This window comes from Schistocerca gregaria, chromosome 1 (assembly GCF_023897955.1).
Source record: "Schistocerca gregaria isolate iqSchGreg1 chromosome 1, iqSchGreg1.2, whole genome shotgun sequence".
NCBI lineage: Eukaryota > Metazoa > Arthropoda > Insecta > Orthoptera > Acrididae > Schistocerca > Schistocerca gregaria.
This window is the reverse complement of record NC_064920.1, coordinates 308,281,889-308,302,457: the sequence shown is the minus strand read 5'-3', so window position 1 is coordinate 308,302,457 and position 20,569 is coordinate 308,281,889. Positions and strand designations below refer to the sequence as shown.

At 38.8% G+C, this 20,569-nt stretch overlaps 1 protein-coding gene across 3 annotated transcripts in view; it reads right to left on the bottom strand.

The window, feature by feature from the left end:
* The window catches only part of LOC126343024 (MAP7 domain-containing protein 1-like), a 255,278-nt gene that overhangs the window by 96,389 nt on the left and 138,320 nt on the right, over nt 1–20,569 (bottom strand). For 2 of the 3 annotated variants that reach the window (XM_050001905.1, XM_050001906.1), the window contains one exon: nt 189–398. The exons of the other annotated variant lie outside the window; for it this stretch is intronic. In XM_050001905.1, the coding sequence (XP_049857862.1) occupies nt 189–398 (210 nt within the window). The remainder of the gene's footprint in view (nt 1–188; nt 399–20,569) is intronic. 3 annotated transcript variants of the gene reach the window in all.

Genomic DNA, 20,569 nt, shown 5'->3' with positions numbered 1-20,569 from the left:
AGAGAGAGAGAGAGAGAGAGAGAGAGAGAGAGAGAGATGAAAAGTAAAAATGTTCACTAAAGTGCAAGAATTCTCTATATATTCAAAACACTATCATTTTATACAATACCAAATAAAAGATTCTGGAAGAGCAGACTGAGTAAAGCTCAAGCACTACTATAATCTCCTTTACTGTCATTCTTACATACCCAAAACTCTGTGACCTCATTTCAACATCTTTGTCACCTAATGAAAGAGATTTCTGAATTTCTGACTCCTTGTTGTCCAGCACTTCATTCTCAGTTTGTGTTCCTGTTTCTTCCCGTTGACCTTCTTCTCTTGAAGCCTTTTCTTGGTTTTGGTTTTCTGGTCCATTAACTGGACTCACAGATCTATGAGGGTGCAGCTTCTGTGGGTCACTAAAATGAAAGAAAGAAAGTCACATTGAGAAACAAAGCTTTTGGATGACTTGACTCAGAAAAGCTAGAGTCTTCTCCAGGAATTGATGAATGCATAAAATTATTGAAATGGATTAACAAAGATCTTATTTTTTGCACATGTTCTGAAGAAAGGTGAAGGGGGCAGAAGGTAAAATGCCAAGAGATGTTGCTAACCGGTAGCAACAATATGTCAGATGATAGTGAAGTCTACGCATTGAAATTCCTACTTTGGTTCTTGAAGTAAAGTTTAAATGAGTGAATTATAATTACACAGTTGAAGCAATCTGTAGATTAATTTAGTTCAACAATGTGCAATTTATGCAAACAGGGGAATGTTATCCCAAAGAAAAAAGGTGTGTAGGGTTTTTCTTAGAAATATAGACTTTAAATATGGTTTACACACACTTGTAAGTCATAATGCTATGACCCCACAGCATTCCTCTGTTTAAAAATAATTATTTTTTTTATATTTTTAACTTTATGGTGTTTAAAATTTTGTAGACAGTTTCGTATACAAAAGAAACATAAATTGTGTATCCAAGAATCCTAATTATAGGACAAGAATGGTCTCTCATCAAGATAAAATGAGATGTCAATAGAGGTAGTCAACAGAGGATATGGGAATAGAAAAATCTGTACAGGAATGCATATATAAATTTGGTAAATTACTTGTATGGTGGAAGACTATTAATAAACATTAAATATCCTTCCTTAAGAGCTACATTAGCCATTCTGCTTCTTGAGATGTACACACAATGGAAACTCTGTGCAGTTCCAATATCATACCCATCTAACGACAGTCTGTCAGTATTTCACAAATTTACCTCTCATCATCCAATGATATATGAAAACGATTGTTTAATCTGTGATTTAAAAAATAGCATCTATTAAACTGCATTTTAGTCAATTTTCTGCCAAGATCTACAAAGCAGTTGAAAGCATTCCATGTTACATTCTTTATTTTCTCCTATACCAATGACAACATTTAGCTGGTGAATGCTTTCCCAGAGTTGGCTGTTGTTATGATCTTAGGCATCTGTGCTTTGAGGGTCTCAACCATCTGCTCAGCTTCCGAGTTGGATACAAGATGAAATGGGGTGTGGTCAGGTGCTTAATGACATTGTGTTGACAAAAATCTTGAAACACAGATGATGTGACCTGACAGTTACTGTCAGAAGCCAGGGTGAAAGGCGTCCCATATATTGTGTATATGATGTAGAGGGTACGGATGGTAGCTGCTGTGGTGCCGATAGCCATTCACCGCACATGTGAAAAGTCAGAGAGGATGTCAACAACAAGCAGTTTCACTGCTCTCTGGAATGGTCCAGTGAAATCAACATGCACCTTTGGTCTGGGGCAATCAGGGCATGGTGCAGTGTGCAGTATGGACAAGCTGCAGCATGTGGGAGTGAAGCATGGGAGGAACTAGCATCTGGCATTCAAAATTGTCCACAGCTAACATCAAAATGACACCATCTGTCAGGTTACATCTTTGCCACAATAAAATGTAGGTGCACCATTATGGGTTGGTGTATTTGGCTGGTTCTGTGGCCAGCACTGCCATACAGCAGACAACACACTGGCTGGGCTGCAAAATAAGGGGGAAAATGTGCTTGCACGCTACCTGGTGCATCGATAATAGATCTCGTAGATATAGTTACCAAGGAACAATGTGATTTGTAATCATCTGAGACTTAGTACCATAGATAGATACATGAAACTTTTAACACCATATATGATAACTAATGCCTCTTTCTCAATTTGCAAATAATGCTGCATTTCAAGTTCAGATCCAAGCACATGGCTTGTTCTGTGCTGCTAGCATATTTGTGGAACAGCACTGCACTATTCCCATGATCTGATGCTTCAGCAGCAAATATTAATTGTGTGACCAGATCTAACACTGATAATCAATAAGTTGGCTTAAGGAACTTTTTATGCAAGAAAGCTTTCTAGCATCGCTCTGCCCACACTGCTTTACTGTCTTCTTATTACAAAAGTGATGAAGTGGAAAGGAAATCTTGAATATGTTGGGTAATAAATTTTGCATAATAATTTCTTTTGCCAAAGGATGACTTTAATTCTTAGAGGTTCCTAGGAGACAGTAAGTTAGCAATTGCACCATGAGTCTGTGTGGGCAGGAGCCCATCTCTACTTAGTGTATGTCCTAGACACTTTACTCTTGGCTCAAAGAAACTTCATTTGTAAAGGCAACAATGCATGCCATGGGCTTGTAGACACTCAGACAACAGTTGCACATTGTGCAGTTGCAGCTCTGACAAGTGCACAGTATTGTAAATAATTGACAAGTTGGGGAACCTTGGATGAGTTGCTCAAGCTATCTGTGAAATATCACAGGAGCACTCATGACTCCGCATGGCACTCTGTTATGCCAAATGGCATATTAATAACTAAAAACTGTTTCAACTGATCATCTAAAAGCAACTGTGAGTAGGCATCAGCGAGTTCTATCTTTGAAAACTAATGGCCTGCAGCCAATTTTGCCATCAATTCCTCTCACCTGGATATTGGATACTGATCAACATTTGCTTGTGCATTAATGGTAGACTCAAAAACACCACAAATCCTAAGTGATCTATTTAGTTTCTTAGCTACAACCATCACTGGTTTGTTGATTTGGGGGAGGGAACAAATAGCGAGGTCATCAGTCCCATTGTATTAAGAAAGAAAGTCGGCTGTGTCCTTTCAAAGGAACCATTCCAACATTTGCCTGCAACAATTTTGGGAAATCACAGAAAACCTAAATCATGATGGCTGAACACAGGTTTGAACCATTGTCCTCCTGAATGTGAGTCCAGTGTGCTAACCACTGCACCATCTCACTCGGTATGACCTTGGGTGTTGCGCACTGGGTTGATCATATTGGTGATGTTATTCCCATGCTTTGCAATCTAGATCTGTTTTAACGTGATCACAAACAGTAAAAGGCACTGTGCTCTACAAACTTATGTACTGATGATCACTTTAAGGGTAATGGGATTGGAAATCTGTTACACAACATAATATAGGTTCAAACAGTTGTTTAAATTGCACACATAGTTATCACGTTCTGTGAATGGTGTCACAGTTGCAACTAGATTCACTTGATTTTGTGATTTGAAACCAAACTGTACTAAAGCATCAAAGCCAAAAATGTTAGTTGTCATCCAGGAGTTGACTACTAGCAGGGTTAGTTGTCAAGCTAAATTTTTATACTTGCTTGGACTGATATATGGCCGTGCGGTGGAACCCACTCTGTGGCGAGGGTACCACAAATGTGAGGAACTGATATGCCAGTACATGCCCATCATGATCAGAGACATGGTTGCAGATGTGTCTAGCTGGAAATCTATCACTGCTTTATTAATTTCCAGCTGCAGCATGAGCTTCTGCATCCCATCTGCTGCTGCTATGGGCACTGGCAAGTTAATATGTAGTGCCAATGGCAATTGTTTTTGTCACATGCTAGCCGAGGCAGACCCTTGCAAGATGCCCTGGTTTGCTGCCTGCAAAACAGATGACATCACAGAAATGCCGTTGATACAACAGCCGGCAATCGGGACACAATTTTATGGAACAAACATTTCTGGGATCCTTCAGCAACAATGGGGAGGAAAGTAGTGTATGAGTCTCCACACTCACTTTGAGACATGTCAACTGTGAACAGAGCACTTCTGTTTATGCGTGTCTACCAGTAATGAGAACAGTGAACTGCGAACTACTGCACGAACTGCTGAATCACATGTCACTTGAGTACTGGACAAATGTGTGCTCAGTAAATTGAATGAAGCTTAATGGAAGTCACCAGTTGATCGTACAGCATGACAGTGACTAACACTACTATCAAAGTTTACACCAAAAGTATCTCTCTATACATAAAAGGCAATGTCCTAACTGACTCATCATTGCCCAGCCCAAACCATAAGGACAGAAACTTCAGATTTGAAGAAGGTGTGTATCTTATACTGGAAGCATTGTTTAAGAATAGATTCCTTGAAATTCCAACACCATGGGAGTGAGATAGGGGATGAAGAGGTTTTTTTATTTCACTATTACAGCAATTTTGAAGCTAGACCTACGAAAGTTGGTATTTGGTTTCTCAGTCAGAAAAAAAAGAACCATGTGTTTCAGTATTTTTGGAAATTTAACCCTATATGGTTGAAATTGTGAATGAAAGTGTTTTTTGGAAATATGTCATTATTAAAGAACTAATAAAGTATTTTTAAAGCTACATTTATGAACATTGGTGTTTGACTTCTCAGTTACAAATAAAAAAATTCATGTTTCAGTGTTTTTGAAAAATGAAGCCCTAAGAGGGTGAAATAGGGGATGAGATTTTTTATGAAAACAATGCTAATTCTATGAAAATTTTAATTTTGCTTCTCAGTTAGAAATTTAAAAAAATACATGTTTCACTGTATTTGGCAGTTTAACCCCTTTGGGGATGAAAGTTTTTGTGGAAATATTTCGCTGTGCAGGCATTTTTGAAGCTAAATCTATGAAAATTTGTATTTCACTTCTGTATTAGAAATAATACGTATGCATGTCACTGTTTTTGGAAATTCAACTCGTAAGGGGATGAAATAGAGAATGAAACATTTTATGATAACAGTTTTAAAGTTAAAGCTTTGAAAAATGGTGTTTGGCTTCTTGGTTAGAAAGGACAAAATATGTGTTTCACTGTCTTTAGAAATTCAATCCCTAAGCAGTGCAACAGCGTTAGACTGATTCACTGACTCAACATCACCCAGCCAAAATCGCCAAGGATAGAAACTTGAAGTTTGGAGAGGGTGTGGATCTTATACCGAAGGCACTGCTTACCAAGAGATTGTCCAAAATTCCACTTCTAAGGGGTTGAAATAGAGGATGAAAGGCTTTTTGAAAGTATGTCACTATTAAGGGGACTTTGATGCTAGAACTACAAAAACTGGTATTTGGTTTCTCAGTCAGATGATAAAAAATACAAGTTTCACTATTTTTGGAAATTCAACCACTAAGGGGGTAAAATAGTGGGTTTCAGTTTTCTTAAAACTAAATAATTACTAAAGAACTACTTAAGGTTTTTTAAGGCTACATCTAAGACAACTGGTATTTGACTTCTCTATAAAAAAAGAAAAGAAAAAAATGTGTTTGTGCTTTTGGAAATTCAACCCCTAAGGGAATGCAATAGGGGATGAAAATATTTAAGAAAATATTTTGTTGCATTAAAAAAAAAAAATTAAGCTTAATTTATGAAAATTGGTACTTCACTTCTTCTTTAGATATAAAAAAAATATTTGTTAAAGGATGAAAGTTACTATGGAAATATCCCCACAAGATTGCAAAAGGCATGATTAACAAAAAACTTTGGACTCCTGCTACCAGAATCACTTTTGGTCAACAGTGTATGCAGAAAAGACCATGCTTATATGGCATTAATTAAGATGAAAAGGATATAAGGTGTCGCTATTTGTTAACAACATAAAAATTTGATCAAATCAAAACAAAAAAACAAATAAAAAAACTCTGCAGGCCTTAAAATCTATATGTGTGAAGCAGCAGGCATTCATCTAGTCATGAAACATAGCTTGTGCTGATGCTGTTAGTTCATGAACTTTGGTAAATTCATGCACATCACTCAGGGTTGGGTCAGTTGACTGTAGAGTCTTTGTACTAAATTCTCTATCAGGAGAAAGATATACATAAAATCATGGATTGAGTCAGCATAAAAAAAATAAAAAAAATCACAATTGGGTGCTAGCCTTTGAAGTCAACTGCCCAAGCTGCGTTCACTAACTTATGTTGCTTAACACATTGTTTAAATTTAAGCCTAGTTGCAACTACATGGGTTTGGTGACCATAATAGTCACTCAGCAAACCACAAAAATCAGAAAAGCTTGAACTCTGAGAGTGAGCCAAGTTCCTGCACCACTTCACACAGTTTATTACTAGGAGACAGTAAGAGTGCACTCTGGCATTCTGGTCAGTTATTTAACTTGCCTTGCAGTGAAGAACAAAATGTTATAAATAGATATCCCAATTCTCATTTACATCATTGAAACAAACAACTGGCAGAAGGGGAGGCAATGAAGCAATAACTGTGGATTGTTATTGGTTTTGTAGCAGTTGTAACAGCAATTTCCACTGTTGGTGTTGGAACTCCCACTGCTGCTCCTGGTGGAACTGTTGCTTTAGATGTTGCTGCTTCTTGAATTCTCACTACTTTCTTGTTCTTGTTGTTGTAGATGCAACTGCTGCTGCCGCCATTATAGAAACTCAAGATCCAAACTTCACCGGACAGCTGCACGTGAGAAAGGCCTCATCATCACTATCCTGCCCCACAATTCATAGGTAGAACACAGTTTATGAGTACTTGCATCGGCGGTAATACAGAGACTGGTGAAACAAAAAATGGCTCTGAGCACTATGGGACTTAACATCTGTGGTCATCAGTCCCCTAGAACTTAGAATTACTTAAACCCAACTAACCTAAGGACATCACACACATCCACGCCCAAGGCAGGATTCGAACCTGCGACCGTAGCAGTTGCGCGGTTCCAGACTGAGCGCCTAGAACCGCGAGACCACCGCGGCCGGCCTGGTGGAACAAACAGGTGGTTCCTGAGGTTGATGACGATGGAGTTCATAAAGTGGATAGTGAGCCGAAAGTAAGTCCATAGGATATAAAAAGTAAATGTAAGTATACACAAGCAGTTCAAGGAGCAATGTGAACCAAAAAACATAACAAAGGCAAGATCAGACATGCTACTAACCAGTGGCAAGGGCTGGGCTGCAGTACTTACTTGCACACTTGCATCAGTAGATGAGCCCATGTGATATGTCTGCAGATACAGTGGCACCTCACACAGGAGCAAGCTGCAGCCTTAGTATAAAACCTTAGTATCTTTGACCTGTCCTCCATATCAATACTTGGACTGAGTAGTAAATCTGAATCACTGTCCAATACTAAACGCATAGTACAAGCTGTATTTTTTTGATGTCATTTGGTTCAGCAACCTGCACAAAGTGGTTAGAAAACTTTTAATTCCATAACAGTCATTCCTTAAGATTCTTTAAAAAGTCACCTTGGAAATATGCCTGTGCCAAGTTTCATCCTATAGGTATCAGTTTTTGAATCGTTTCTCTCAAAATACACACAAAAAAAGAAAAAGAAATGCCATATGGCCCTATCACATGTGGATACAAAAAAGTTCATGCAGTCCTCCTCTTGTTTTATTGGACGACTGACTTGTTTTGCGCTATCCTCCATCTCTTACTATCCTATCATCTCTGCTATGTGTAATATTTCTTTAAACTGTTTTGAAGATTCTAATATCGGTGTACATCAACATTTGATACCGGCAAAGCACTTTTGCCGAAGAAAGCTCTATTTACCTGAGCAAGTCAATTTATAATGTATTCCTGCCTTCCTCGGTAACAGAATTCCGTTTTGTTTCAATTGCACCATAGCAAATTTTCATGCTCAGCAACTTTTTCAGCATATGTATCTCGGCCTGTTACAATCTTTGGACCCAGAAGCTCTTGCTGATTTTTCAGAAGGTGGGAAAAAGTATGCAACACTTTTCAAGGAGGCATTTTTAAGTGTGCCTGAACTATATCGTATTGAGTTATGCAGTTTAGGCAATTCCAGTGGAGTTGTGTGTTAGCAGTCTTAATCAACCAATGTGTATTTTCATCAAAGTGAGGAATAAAGCAATAGTAGTGAATCTCACAAACATCCAAGCTTTATAGCTGACTATTACTGCAGTTTTGGATTCACAAAAACAATCACTAGAAATGTGATTCTGTAGATTTTCTCGGCATCTTATATGTTTATGCTCTGCACAGGTATGTTGCTGGATATGATTGTCTTCACTACATGATATTTTGGCAGGCCTTTTTACTGCCATCTTCAGGTGCAATTGCCGAGTACACAATCACACCAGAACTGAATGAACAACAGAAACAGTGGCTCCTTTACACCCCGGGTCCAGGCCACTGCACCTGCATGAGAAGCGGAAGAGGTGCCCCCTGCTAAGTGAAGAATTGCAGTGCCGCTGGTGGTAGAAACTGGCAAAAGTTATAAATTGCAAATTATGATGTAGCGGGTGGAAAATCAGGCCATTGTTGTTTTATATCAGATAAAATAGGGTTCCATATCTTGCTTAAAAGAAAACTTTTATCTCTATCTATAATATCATCAGATAATCATATTTCGATGGATTCCTTGAGCTCACAATCCCAGTAACGAGATGCCAGAGTAATAATTTGCATCTCTTTAAATGACATGATATACACTTCACTGATGTGGTTTCCCTTTTCACCCAGGTACGTTTGGAAGAGTCCTTGTTGTTAACTGGTCAACTTCTGGATTAAACTACTGAGCTGTGTCATCATGTGTTGTCATCGCCACATTTTTTTATTTAATGATGTATTTTTTGAGGGTGTGGCTATGGGGAGTACTCTCTCCCCTATTGTTGCCTATCTTTTTATGGAAGATTTTGAAATATTGCACTCAGGACTTGAAGATATGTGGATGATATTTTCATTGTTTGACCACATGGACTAAAAGCTCTTATTGGTTTTTAGATCATTTTAACTGTCTTCATTCACACATTAAATTTTTTATGGAGATTTAAAAAGGTGCCAAATTACCTTTTTTAGATGTTCTAGTACACAAGAAAATGGTATCTTGGGACATGGTGTATACTATAAACATACACATAAAGACCACTATCTTCATTCTATGAGCTTCATCCACATCACCACCACATGGGAGTTCTACAGACATTGGTCAAGACTCATTATGTCATTTCTGATTCCGAAAATTTGACGCAGGAACTGGATCATCTTAAGGCTGTCTTCAAGCTCAATGGATATACTGATCATCAAATTAATCATGCTTTTCAGTTTGGATCATCAAGTGAACTAGCACCGGATACTAGTAAATCAGTCACTTTTCTACCCTTTGCTGGAAGTATTTCTTAAAATTCTAGAATTCTCAGGAAATATGATACAGTATTAAAAGTATTCTTTTGCCTTTAGCCAAAACTAGAGTCCTGTTTGGATCTGTTAGAGATCATTTAGGATTGAGAAAGCCTGGAGTTTATATAATTCACTGTCATTGTGGAAAGGCTTATATTAGACAGGCTACTCGCAACGTTCATGACCGATGTGTGGAACATCACCATCACATACGTTTGCTCCATCCTCAAAAACCTGCCATCACCAAACTTCGTTCAGTGAAGGGCATAACATGTTGTTTAACGAGACACAAATTATTGCTCTGGCTTCTCATTACTGGGATTGTGTGCATAGGTCCATCCAATATTGTTCAGGCACACTTAAAAATGTCGCATACTCTTTCCCATTTTCTGAAATAGCAGAAAGAGTTACTCGAATCCATCAAAATACGATTATCTAACAACATTATTAATATAGATAACGATTTTCCTTTAAGCAAGATATGAACCCTATTTCATCTGATATAAAACAATAACATCGTGGTTTGCGACCCACCACATCATAATTTGTGATTTTCACCAGTTTCTGGCGGCGTTGCAATTCTTCGTTTCGCAGGAGGCAGCTCTTCCGCTTCTCGTGCAGGTGCAGTGGCCTGGATCCAGGGTATAACGGAGCCACCATTCCTGATGTTCATTCAGTTCTGGCATCATTGCGTACTCAGCAATCGCACCTGAAGGTGGCAGCCAGATAGATCACCAAAATACCGTGTATTGAAGACAATCATATCCGTCAGCATACCCATGAAGAGCATAATTACTAGAAATTATTGCACAACAATGCAAATGCATTATGGGAGGAATACACAATAGAAGGCTGTCAGATGCTGGCACTTTAACTGTGTAAAGAGTTATTCGTATGGCTATATTTCTTTTAGTGTTGAATCAAGTAGCTATGAGGCTAGAATACTTATAATCTTGGGACACAAACATGACACTGCAAGCCGAAAGTAAAAAATTACTGGGTATTAGTCTATCACGATAGAACACTATACTTCAAGGTAAGAAGAAGAGCACTACTGAGTTGCAGCTGTTGCATGTTAGCTGGTGGCAATTTGCAGAATGAGCAACAGCATCCACATACATGGTGGATATAGTCTTCCTGATATCATAGAGTTCTGTGGCTGGGTATCATGAACCTTCTTAAAATGGGAATGACTTTTGTTACCTTTTAGTTTTATGGGAACACACTGCTGTTCTAAGAGCCTAAAGCAACACAAGGGATAGGAGTGGGACTAGCACTGCTTCATTCTTACTACTGACTCTGGTAGTACACTACTGGCCATTACAATTGCTACACAATGAAGATGACGTGCTACAGATGTGAAATTTAACTGACAGGAAGAAGATGCTGTGATATGCAAATGATTAGCTTTTCAGAGCATTCACCTAAGGTTGGCACCGGTGCCGACACCTAGAACGTGCTGACATGAGGAAAGTTTCCAACCAATTTTTCATACACAAACAGCAGTTGACCACCATTACCTGGTGAAACGTTGTTGTGATGCCTTGTGTAAGGAGGAGAAATGTGTGTAATCACTAATAAAGGTCAGATTGTAGCCTATCGCGATTGAGGTTTATCGTATCGCGACATTGCTGCTCGTGTTGGTCGAGATCCAATGACTGTTAGCAGAATATGGAATCGGTGGGTTCAGGAGGGTAATACGGAATGCCATGCTGGATCACAACAGCCTCGTATCACTAGCAGTCGAGATGACAGGCATCTTATCTGCATGGCTGTAACGGATCGTGCAGCCATGTCTCGATCCCTGAGTCAACCGATGGGGACGTTTGCAAGACAACAACCATCTGCATGAACAGTTCGACGATGTGTGCAGCAGCATAGAGTATCAGCTCGGGGACCATGGATGCGGTTAACCTTCATCACAGACAGGAGCGCCTGCGATGGTATACTCAACGACAAACCTGGATGCACGAATGGCAAAATGTCACTTTTTCGGATGAATCCAGGTTCTGTTTACAGCATCATGATAGTCACATCCATGTTTGGCGACATCGCGGTGAACGCACATTGGAAGCGTGTATTCATCATCGCCGTACTGGCATATCACCCAGCGTGATGGTATGGGGTGCCGTCGGTTACACATCTGGGTCACCTCTTGTTCGCATTGATGGCACTTTGAACAGCGGACGTTACATTTCAGATGTGTTACGTGACTCTACCCTTCATTCGATCCCTGTGAAACCCTTGGGTAAAATATTCCGGAGGTAAAATAGTCCCCCATTCGGATCTCCGGGCGGGGACTACTCAGGAGGACGTCGTTATCAGGAGAAAGAAAACTGGCGTTCTACGGATCGGAGCGTGGAATGTCAGATCCCTTAATCGAGCAGGTAGGTTAGAAAATTTAAAATGGGAAATGGATAGGTTAAAGTTAGATATAGTGCGAATTAGTGAAGTTCGGTGGCAGGAGGAACAAGACTTCTGGTCAGGTGACTACAGGTTTATAAACACAAAATCAAATAGGGGTAATGCAGGAGTAGGTTTAATAATGAATAGGAAAATAGGAATGCGGGTAAGCTACTACAAACAGCATAGTGAACGCATTATTGTGGCCAAGATAGATACGAAGCCCACACCTACTACAGTAGTACAAGTTTATATGCCAACTAGCTTTGCAGATGATGAAGAAATTGAAGAAATGTACGATGAAATAAAAGAAATTATTTAGATAGTGAAGGGAGATGAAAATTTAATGGTAATGGGTGACTGGAATTCGAGTGTAGGAAAAGGGAGAGAAGGAAACATAGTAGGTGAATATGGATTGGGGCTAAGAAATGAAAGAGGAAGCCGCCTAGTAGAATTTTGCACAGAGCACAACTTAATCATAGCTAACACTTGGTTTAAGAATCATGAAAGAAGGTTGTATACGTGGAAGAACCCTGGAGATACTAAAAGGTATCAGATAGATTATATAATGGTAAGACAGAGATTTAGGAACTAAAGAAACAGCAAAAAGGTGGGAATTTAAGGAGATGGGACCTGGATAAACTGAAAGAACCAGAGGTTGTACAGAGTTTCAGAGAGAGCATAAGGGAACAATTGACAGGAATAGGGGAAAGAAATACAGTAGAAGAAGAATGGGTAGCTCTGAGGGATGTAGTAGTGAAGGCAGCAGAGGATAAAGTAGGTACAAAGACGAGGGCTGCTAGAAATCCTTGGGTAACAGAAGAAATATTGAATTTAATTGATGAAAGGAGAAAATATAAAAATGCAGTAAATGAAGCAGGCAAAAAGGAATACATACGTCTCAAAAATGAGATCGACAGGAAGTGCAAAATGGCTACACAGGGATGGCTAGAGGACAAAAGTAAGGATGTAGAAGCTTATCTCACTAGGGGTAAGATAGATACTGCCTACAGGAAAATTAAAGAGACCTTTGGAGAGAAGAGAACCACGTGTATGAATATCAAGAGCTCAGATGGCAGCCCAGTTCTAAGCAAAGAAGGGAAGGCAGAAAGGTGGAAGGAGTATATAGAAGGTTTATACAAGGGCGATGTACTTGAGGACAATATTATGGAAATAGAAGAGGATGTAGATGAAGACGAAATGGGAGATACGATACTGCGTGAAGAGTTTGACAGAGCACTGAAAGACCTGAGTCGAAACAAGGCCCCCGGAGTAGACAACATTCCATTAGAACTACTGACGGCCTTGGGAGAGCCAGTCATGACAAAACTCTACCAGCTGGTGAGCAAGATGTATGAGACAGGCGAAATACCCTCAGACTTCAAGAAGAATATAATAATTCCAATCCCAAAGAAAGCAGGTGCTGACAGATGTGAAAATTACCGAACTATCAGTTTAATAAGCCACGGCTGCAAAATACTAACGCGAATTCTTTACAGACGAATGGAAAAACTGGTAGATGCAGACCTCGGATCAGTTTGGATTCCGTCGAATGTTGGAACACGTGAGGCAATACTGACCTTACGACTTATCTTAGAAGAAAGATTAAGAAAAGGCAAACCTACGTTTCTAGCATTTGTAGACTTAGAGAAAGCTTTTGACAATGTTGACTGGAATACTCTTTTTCAAATTCTAAAGGTGGCAGGGGTAAAATACAGGGAGCGAAAGGCTATTTATAATTTGTACAGAAACCAGATGGCAGTAATAAGAGTCGAGGGGCATGAAAGGGAAGCAGTGGTTGGGAAAGGAGTGAGACAGGGTTGTAGCCTCTCCCCGATGTTATTCAATCTGTATATTGAGCAAGCAGTAAAGGAAACAAAAGAAAAATTTGGAGTAGGTATTAAAATTCATGGAGACGAAGTAAAAACTTTGAGGTTCGCCGATGACATTGTAATTCTGTCAGAGACCGCAAAGGACTTGGAAGAGCAGTTGAACGGAATGGACAGTGTCTTGAAAGGAGGATATAAGATGAACATTAACAAAAGCAAAATGAGGATAATGGAATGTAGTCAAATTAAATCGGGTGATACTGAGGGAATTAGATTAGGAAATGAGACACTTAAAGTAATAAAGGAGTTTTGCTATTTAGGAAGTAAAATAACTGATGATGGTCAAAGTAGAGAGGATATAAAATGTAGACTGGCAATGGCAAGGAAAGCGTTTCTGAAGAAGAGAAATTTGTTAACATCGAATATAGATTTATGTATCAGGAAGTCGTTTCTGAAAGTATTTGTTTGGAGTGTAGTCATGTATGGAAGTGAAACATGGACCATAACTAGTTTGGACAAGAAGAGAATAGAAGCTTTCGAAATGTGGTGCTACAGAAGAATACTGAAGATAAGGTGGATAGATCACGTAACTAATGAGGAGGTATTGAATAGGATTGGGGAGAAGAGAAGTCTGTGGCACAACTTGACTAGAAGAAGGGATCGGTTGGTAGGACATGTTTTGAGGCATCAAGGGATCACAAATTTAGCATTGGAGGGCAGCGTGGAGGGTAAAAATCGTAGAGGGAGACCGAGAGATGAGTACACTAAGCAGATTCAGAAGGATGTAGGTTGCAGTAGGTATTGGGAGATGAAGCAGCTTGCACAGGATAGAGTAGCATGGAGAGCTGCATCAAACCAGTCTCAGGACTGAAGACAACAACAACAACAATGCATGGCCGTATGTTGCAGGTCCTGTACAGGCCTCTCTGGATACAGAAAAGGTTTGACTGCTGCCCTGGCCAGCACATTCTTCGTATCTCTCACTAATTTAAAATGTCTGGTCAATGGTGGCTGTGCAGCTGGCTCGTCACAATATGCCAGTCATTACTCTTGATGAACTGTGGTATCGTGTTGAAGCTGCATGGGTAGCTGTACCTGTACATGCCATCCAAGCTCTGTTTGACTCAATGCCCAAGCATATCAAGGCCGTTATTACAGCCAGAGGTGGTTGTTCTCGGTACTGATTTCTAAGGATCTATGCACCCAAATTGAGTGAAAATGTAATCACATGTCAGTTCTATTATAATGTATTTGTCCAATGAATACCCGTTTATCATCTGCATTTCTTCTTGGTGTAGCAATTTTAATGGCCAGTAGTGTATTTCCATCACCATTAAGTATGGTGTTTGTAATGAAAGACTTTAATTGACAGAAATATGGTATCAAACAAGAATGAGAAGCGTTTTGTGTTGTACCTACTTATGTTTTATAATCATTCTGTTGGGTATAGCGATCTTTTTGATTTGGTGACATATTATAATGGGCTGCTTAGACTCATTATTTTAGCCACTATATCAAGAAAAACTTACTTGGTGCACATTATCTAATACTGAACTCACTAGAGTGGTATGTTAAACTGTATGTTTCCATTCAACATTTTGTATGATGAGTAGGGTACTCATAAAGAAGCTCCCAAGACCTTTCTTGTGGCACTGTGACAATCAATTCATAATCAAGGGTCTTTCAGAGAATGTAATGTCATATGTAATAAATAAATTTTTATGTTAACAGAAATGTTTCAGTTCAATATTTAAAAAAAAATGCTGCTTGCCCTGCGGCAACATAACTAGATACAAACAAACCTGATACAAAATATCCAAGCCTTTCTCCTCTTTTGCAGTATGAGGGCCTGTCTGGTTCTCAAAGTTAACACTGGCGTAACTTTTTGTTTATGCCTTTGTACTCAGCAACATGACAAATATGTTTGGCTTCTGTACAAATAGGATGATAGCTGCATATTAGTAACAACTGAAGGCCTACCATTCTAAATGTGCTAGGACCAAAATTAATGTAAAAAAAGGTATTGTATGACATGCAAATTCAGCACACACATTTTATTGTATTAATCCATTTATTAACATCCAGGAAATATAAACTATACTGCAAGTGCAGAGAAAATTGTATTGAACTGCCCAGAAAAAGAAATTAAAGATTTGGGAGTAGAAGGTGTCCTACTCAGTACCTTATTCAGCCCAAATTGGCTATGTCCAACAGATATATCAAGCTGTAATGGTTGACAAAATGTAAATAGTGATGTGGTGTAAAGAACACCATAGCAACCAAATCCCCCCCTCTGCCTCCAGCAAAGAATCGTGAAATACATGGCAATATTGAATGTTGTGTATGAAAGAAATTGTCAACAGTTTTGCCTTTCTTTAGAACATTTACACTTTCCTACTGTTCAATGTCACTGAATGTCTTTTTTGATGTACACTATCTAGGGGACATGATTTTAACCTGTTCAGCAGAACTGATGTGTAGTGTTGTGTTGAGGACTTTATCAGTAGCAGCCTGGAAGTCAAGAAAGTCCTTTTCTTCCATTTTGAGTGTCCTGAATGGTAAAGCAGGGCATGCTGAGGTAATTACTTTTTATCACATACGTAACACTTCATTACCTTCTTGTACTTTTGTATTAAGGCAAAATTTCTATCTCAAGATAGGAAACTGTGACCTGAAACCAGTTACTTATTCACTATACAGTCAAATAGGCCACAAGAAACTACAAATATGTACATTTATATAAGTACACAGTTTTTGTTTTGTCCACAGCAGTTGTCACTCCAAATCACAAGTTTCCTTTTGTTACTACTTACATTAACAGTATTTTTAGTCAAATTCAGGACATGGAACAGACATGATGCTATGTTGTTAGCTCCACAAGACCCTTCACCCACATGCCACAAACATATTATTGCCTCATTGTTGTCATGAGCATTTACAAAGAAGTTGTAATACAAAAACTGGTATAATTATAACATATTCAAGTTTTGTTGGAACATAAAATACTTGCTGCAGATTGATTGCTGGTGTTTTTATGTTACTTCCAGGCGTAGCTGAGGATGTCCTTTCAATCTTAATTTTAGTCATTGCACTTTCTGTCTTCCTATGGTGCAGTTCTAGTGCTTTCTGAGCTTTTCTGTTCTTTGGTAAGTGTCATTTTTCCTCAAGGTGCAACGAGTCACATGTATTACAAGTATCTGACCTTTGTCTTCGGCATGATAGATTTGGAAAGCATTTCAGAAACATGTGTTTATGCTGCATTTCATTAACTTTTGTCTGAAGAAATTTGACCTTAAATGCTTTATATAAATGACTAATATTTAGATCACAGTTGGGTATTCTATTACACATGTCCCGAACATACGTTCACAGTTTCAAGTGTACAGTATACTTTCTTTGTTTTTAACAGTTAGACGTGTTTTCGTGTGCTCGTGATTTTTGATTATTATAAGAAAACTGAGTGAAGAATTTGCATCAAATTTTGTGTGAAAAATGGAATCAAGTGCTCTAAAAATCTTGAAATGTTGACAGTGGCATACAGTGAGTCTGTAAAATGTTTACAAGTGGTACAAGCTCTTCCAAGATGGCCGAGAAGATGACAATGACGAACCTTGCTCTGGATGCTCCAGCACATCAACAACAGATGATAATGTCGAAGTTGTAAAGAAAATTGTTTTGGAAAATCGTTGAATTACCATAAGAGAAGTTGCTGAGAATGTTGGCACGTTGGTCGGCTCCTGTCATACAATTTTTTTGGACGTTCTGGGCATGAGACGTGTGTCAGCAAAGTTTGTTCCAAAACTTCACAATTTTGATCAGAAGAACTGTCACATGAGCATCACTCAGGAGTTCTTGAATGACGTAAATGATGATCCTGATTTGCTCAAAAGGGTCATAACTGGGGATGAAACATGGGTTTATGGTTATGATATTGAAACAAAAGCCCATTTATCCCAATGGAAGCATTCCAGAGAGCCAAGATGAAAAAAGCACTCCAAGTTTGATAAAATGTCAAATGTTGCCCCCCCCCCCCCCCCCCCCCCCCCCGCCACCCACTCAAAAAAAAAAAAAAAAAAGGAAACGCAGTATTTTTTTTTAATTTTTATTTCAGCAAATATGATTTTATATCAGATCGCTTGCCTCATGTATTGTTATATCCAAATGATTTATACATGGTAAGCTACACTCATATCCGAAGATAGCACCTTTAGAGAGTTGAAATCGGTCATCTAATAAACAGTGTTTAAGCAATCTTGGCTTTTGATTTATTTCTACAAAACATTGTACACAATGAGATGAAGAAAGTCATAGTAATGGCCTTCCATTTCCCTTGTGACTTCTGAACTTCCTTGTTCAGCAATATGGCACTCCTAGATCATTGTCACTACACAAGATTCCTATTCCTGCAATCATTGCTGCTGTAAAACATACACCATGAACCCACTCAGCACCACTTACTTACTCCAACCCTGCCAATGGTAAATCCTGCAACACCAAAGACAGAGCAACATGTGGACCCCAACGATACACGTTGTTTACCAACTAAATTTGTTCACCGCACAGCTTTTATCACAAAGTAACAATTATTACTAAATTGTCTGAGCACATTAATGGACAAAGAAGAACTGCCCACATTGAGGGTACTCCGTACTAAGTTCCTGAACATGCACTATAGCATGATTTAAGAGACTTGAATGTTTGCTACACTAATTTCCCTGAATTCTGTTTGATGACAACTTGCTCTCCAACTTACTCTCGCATCCTGCCACCCTCCCAGACTTTACATGCATGATAAACATCCACCCTTTTTTCCTTTACTCTTTAGTAGTATTTCCTTATTTACTTACTCAATTATTTACTCCCTTACTTTTCCTCTTTCTGGCTTTTATACCCTCCCCCTCCAACACATTTTGGCTTTTCCCTGTCTCTTTTCCTGCCTTTCATCTAGTTCTTTACTGCACTATTCACTTCCATTCTCATTTCTCTTCCTCTTAATTTCTACTTCTCACTCTATCCTTTTATCTCCCTGGACTTAAAATGACAAAATACTTACTAATGTGCTGTCTTTGATCTACGACTCTGCCTTCATCTATATTGCCACTCTTTGTAACCACAGGTGTATCTATGCGGCATACTTCTTTTTAACACTCTGCAGTCTTATCCCTCTTTCCTTCCTAAGAAAGGAGCCAACATTTCGAAAAGGTAAAATATTTTTTCCTGCTTTTATGTGTGGCTATTGATAGTACTTAAAATTTCACCACTTGAAAGTAAAACTGGCTAACCATTCCGTATCCTTACCATTTTACTGATTTCTCAAGTGAATTTTCCTTCTGACAATATATCCATGCTCTCCTATGATCATAATCTTGAGGCACAAATGTGATACTGAGATTGCAAATATAAGATCATAAATTTGATGGAGCTAGTCTCTCACTGTGGAATGAATTGAACATACGCAAAAAAGAAGCAGTAAGGATATACAGAGGTTGCTTGTGGCAAGTTGTAGAAACAGTCATCCTCCAGACAGGATACTGAGGAGTAGCCAGTTCTGCAACATGTACGTCTGATTCCCATTCTCTAAAAGGGCAAAGCAAACAGTAGCTACGAGTTAGACTAGCTCTGCTGCATTCTTACTAAGGATGCTCGTAGTATTCACATTCCCTCATGGTATCACAGTTGTAACTGATTCACACAACCACTTGTCAGTCAAGGTTTGACGAAAGAATAAATAATACAGCATTCTAAAATTAACTCTTTGACTGCTTTATACATGTTAATAAGTGGCTCTGCTCTTGTTCCTAGATCTTTTAGAGGTGTTTAAGCATGCTACTGCTCTTTCCTTGAAATGCTCTAGACATGTTTAAGTGTGATACCTTTTGCCACCATGTGCTCTACATGGGCTAAGACAAGCTGCTGTTCAGACACCTGTATATTGTGGACTTGTTAACACATTGAACAATATTCACACCCTGGACAATAGTAGGTTTCAAGGTACAGTTTCCTCAGCTGAAAGTCTATGAGTATGTTTGCTACAGTGGACTTCTGTTGCTGTTCCTGTCTTTTTTTTAAATTAAGATTAATTTTTGCTACGAAAATTCACAACATTGTGATTTCACAAAGAAAGAAATGTTGGAGGTTTCCAGGAGAAGCAACAGAGAGAATATACTGTTCAACTACAAGCAACATAGAGAATATACTGTTCAATTGCAATGTAGCAGTGACTCTTCAACAGAATCTTGAAGTAACAGACTTGAGCCATGTACAACAGCTGGTTCCAGACATCCATCTGTTTCTACAAGAGATGCAAATTCTTCACAATATAAAGCAATTGAAAGCTGAAGGACATGATTGGTAATATAGCTCATATTAGTAACACGTTTGGCTGAAAGAAAGTGCTTTCAATCTATAGAGATTTCCATGCGTGTTGTGGGAGAGAATATACTGATAACAACCACATGAAAATATGACAAGCTAAGCATTTTTTTCCACTGCACAATACGAAAAGTTTCGTCTCTCTCTCTCTCTCTCTCTCTCTCTCTCTCTCTCTCTCTCTCTCTCAAGATTACCCGTGAACTGCCTGTCCAGAGCACAGAGGCTCCACACCTCCACTCAGCTGTGTTGGTCACCAATCTTCTTTGCCTTGATGTCCCCTCAAATCCATTTATGCATGTATTTCACAATTCACTTTCAGTACACAAGTGTGCATCAGAGCACTTTCCTTGGTATGTGTTGCAAAATAGCTGACAAAATAAATGAACCAATAGAGCTAACTTATACACCAATCCATATACACCACAACTGTCAAAGTGGAAAGAAAGAGGAACTGTATACCTTCATTGCTATTTATTGATGCATGATGCATGTGGAAAAGCTGAAAATTAACAATAGACATTCTCTTGAACACTCTACTTTTCAGTTTTCTGTTAATTTTGAAAATGCTGAGAAAACAGATTG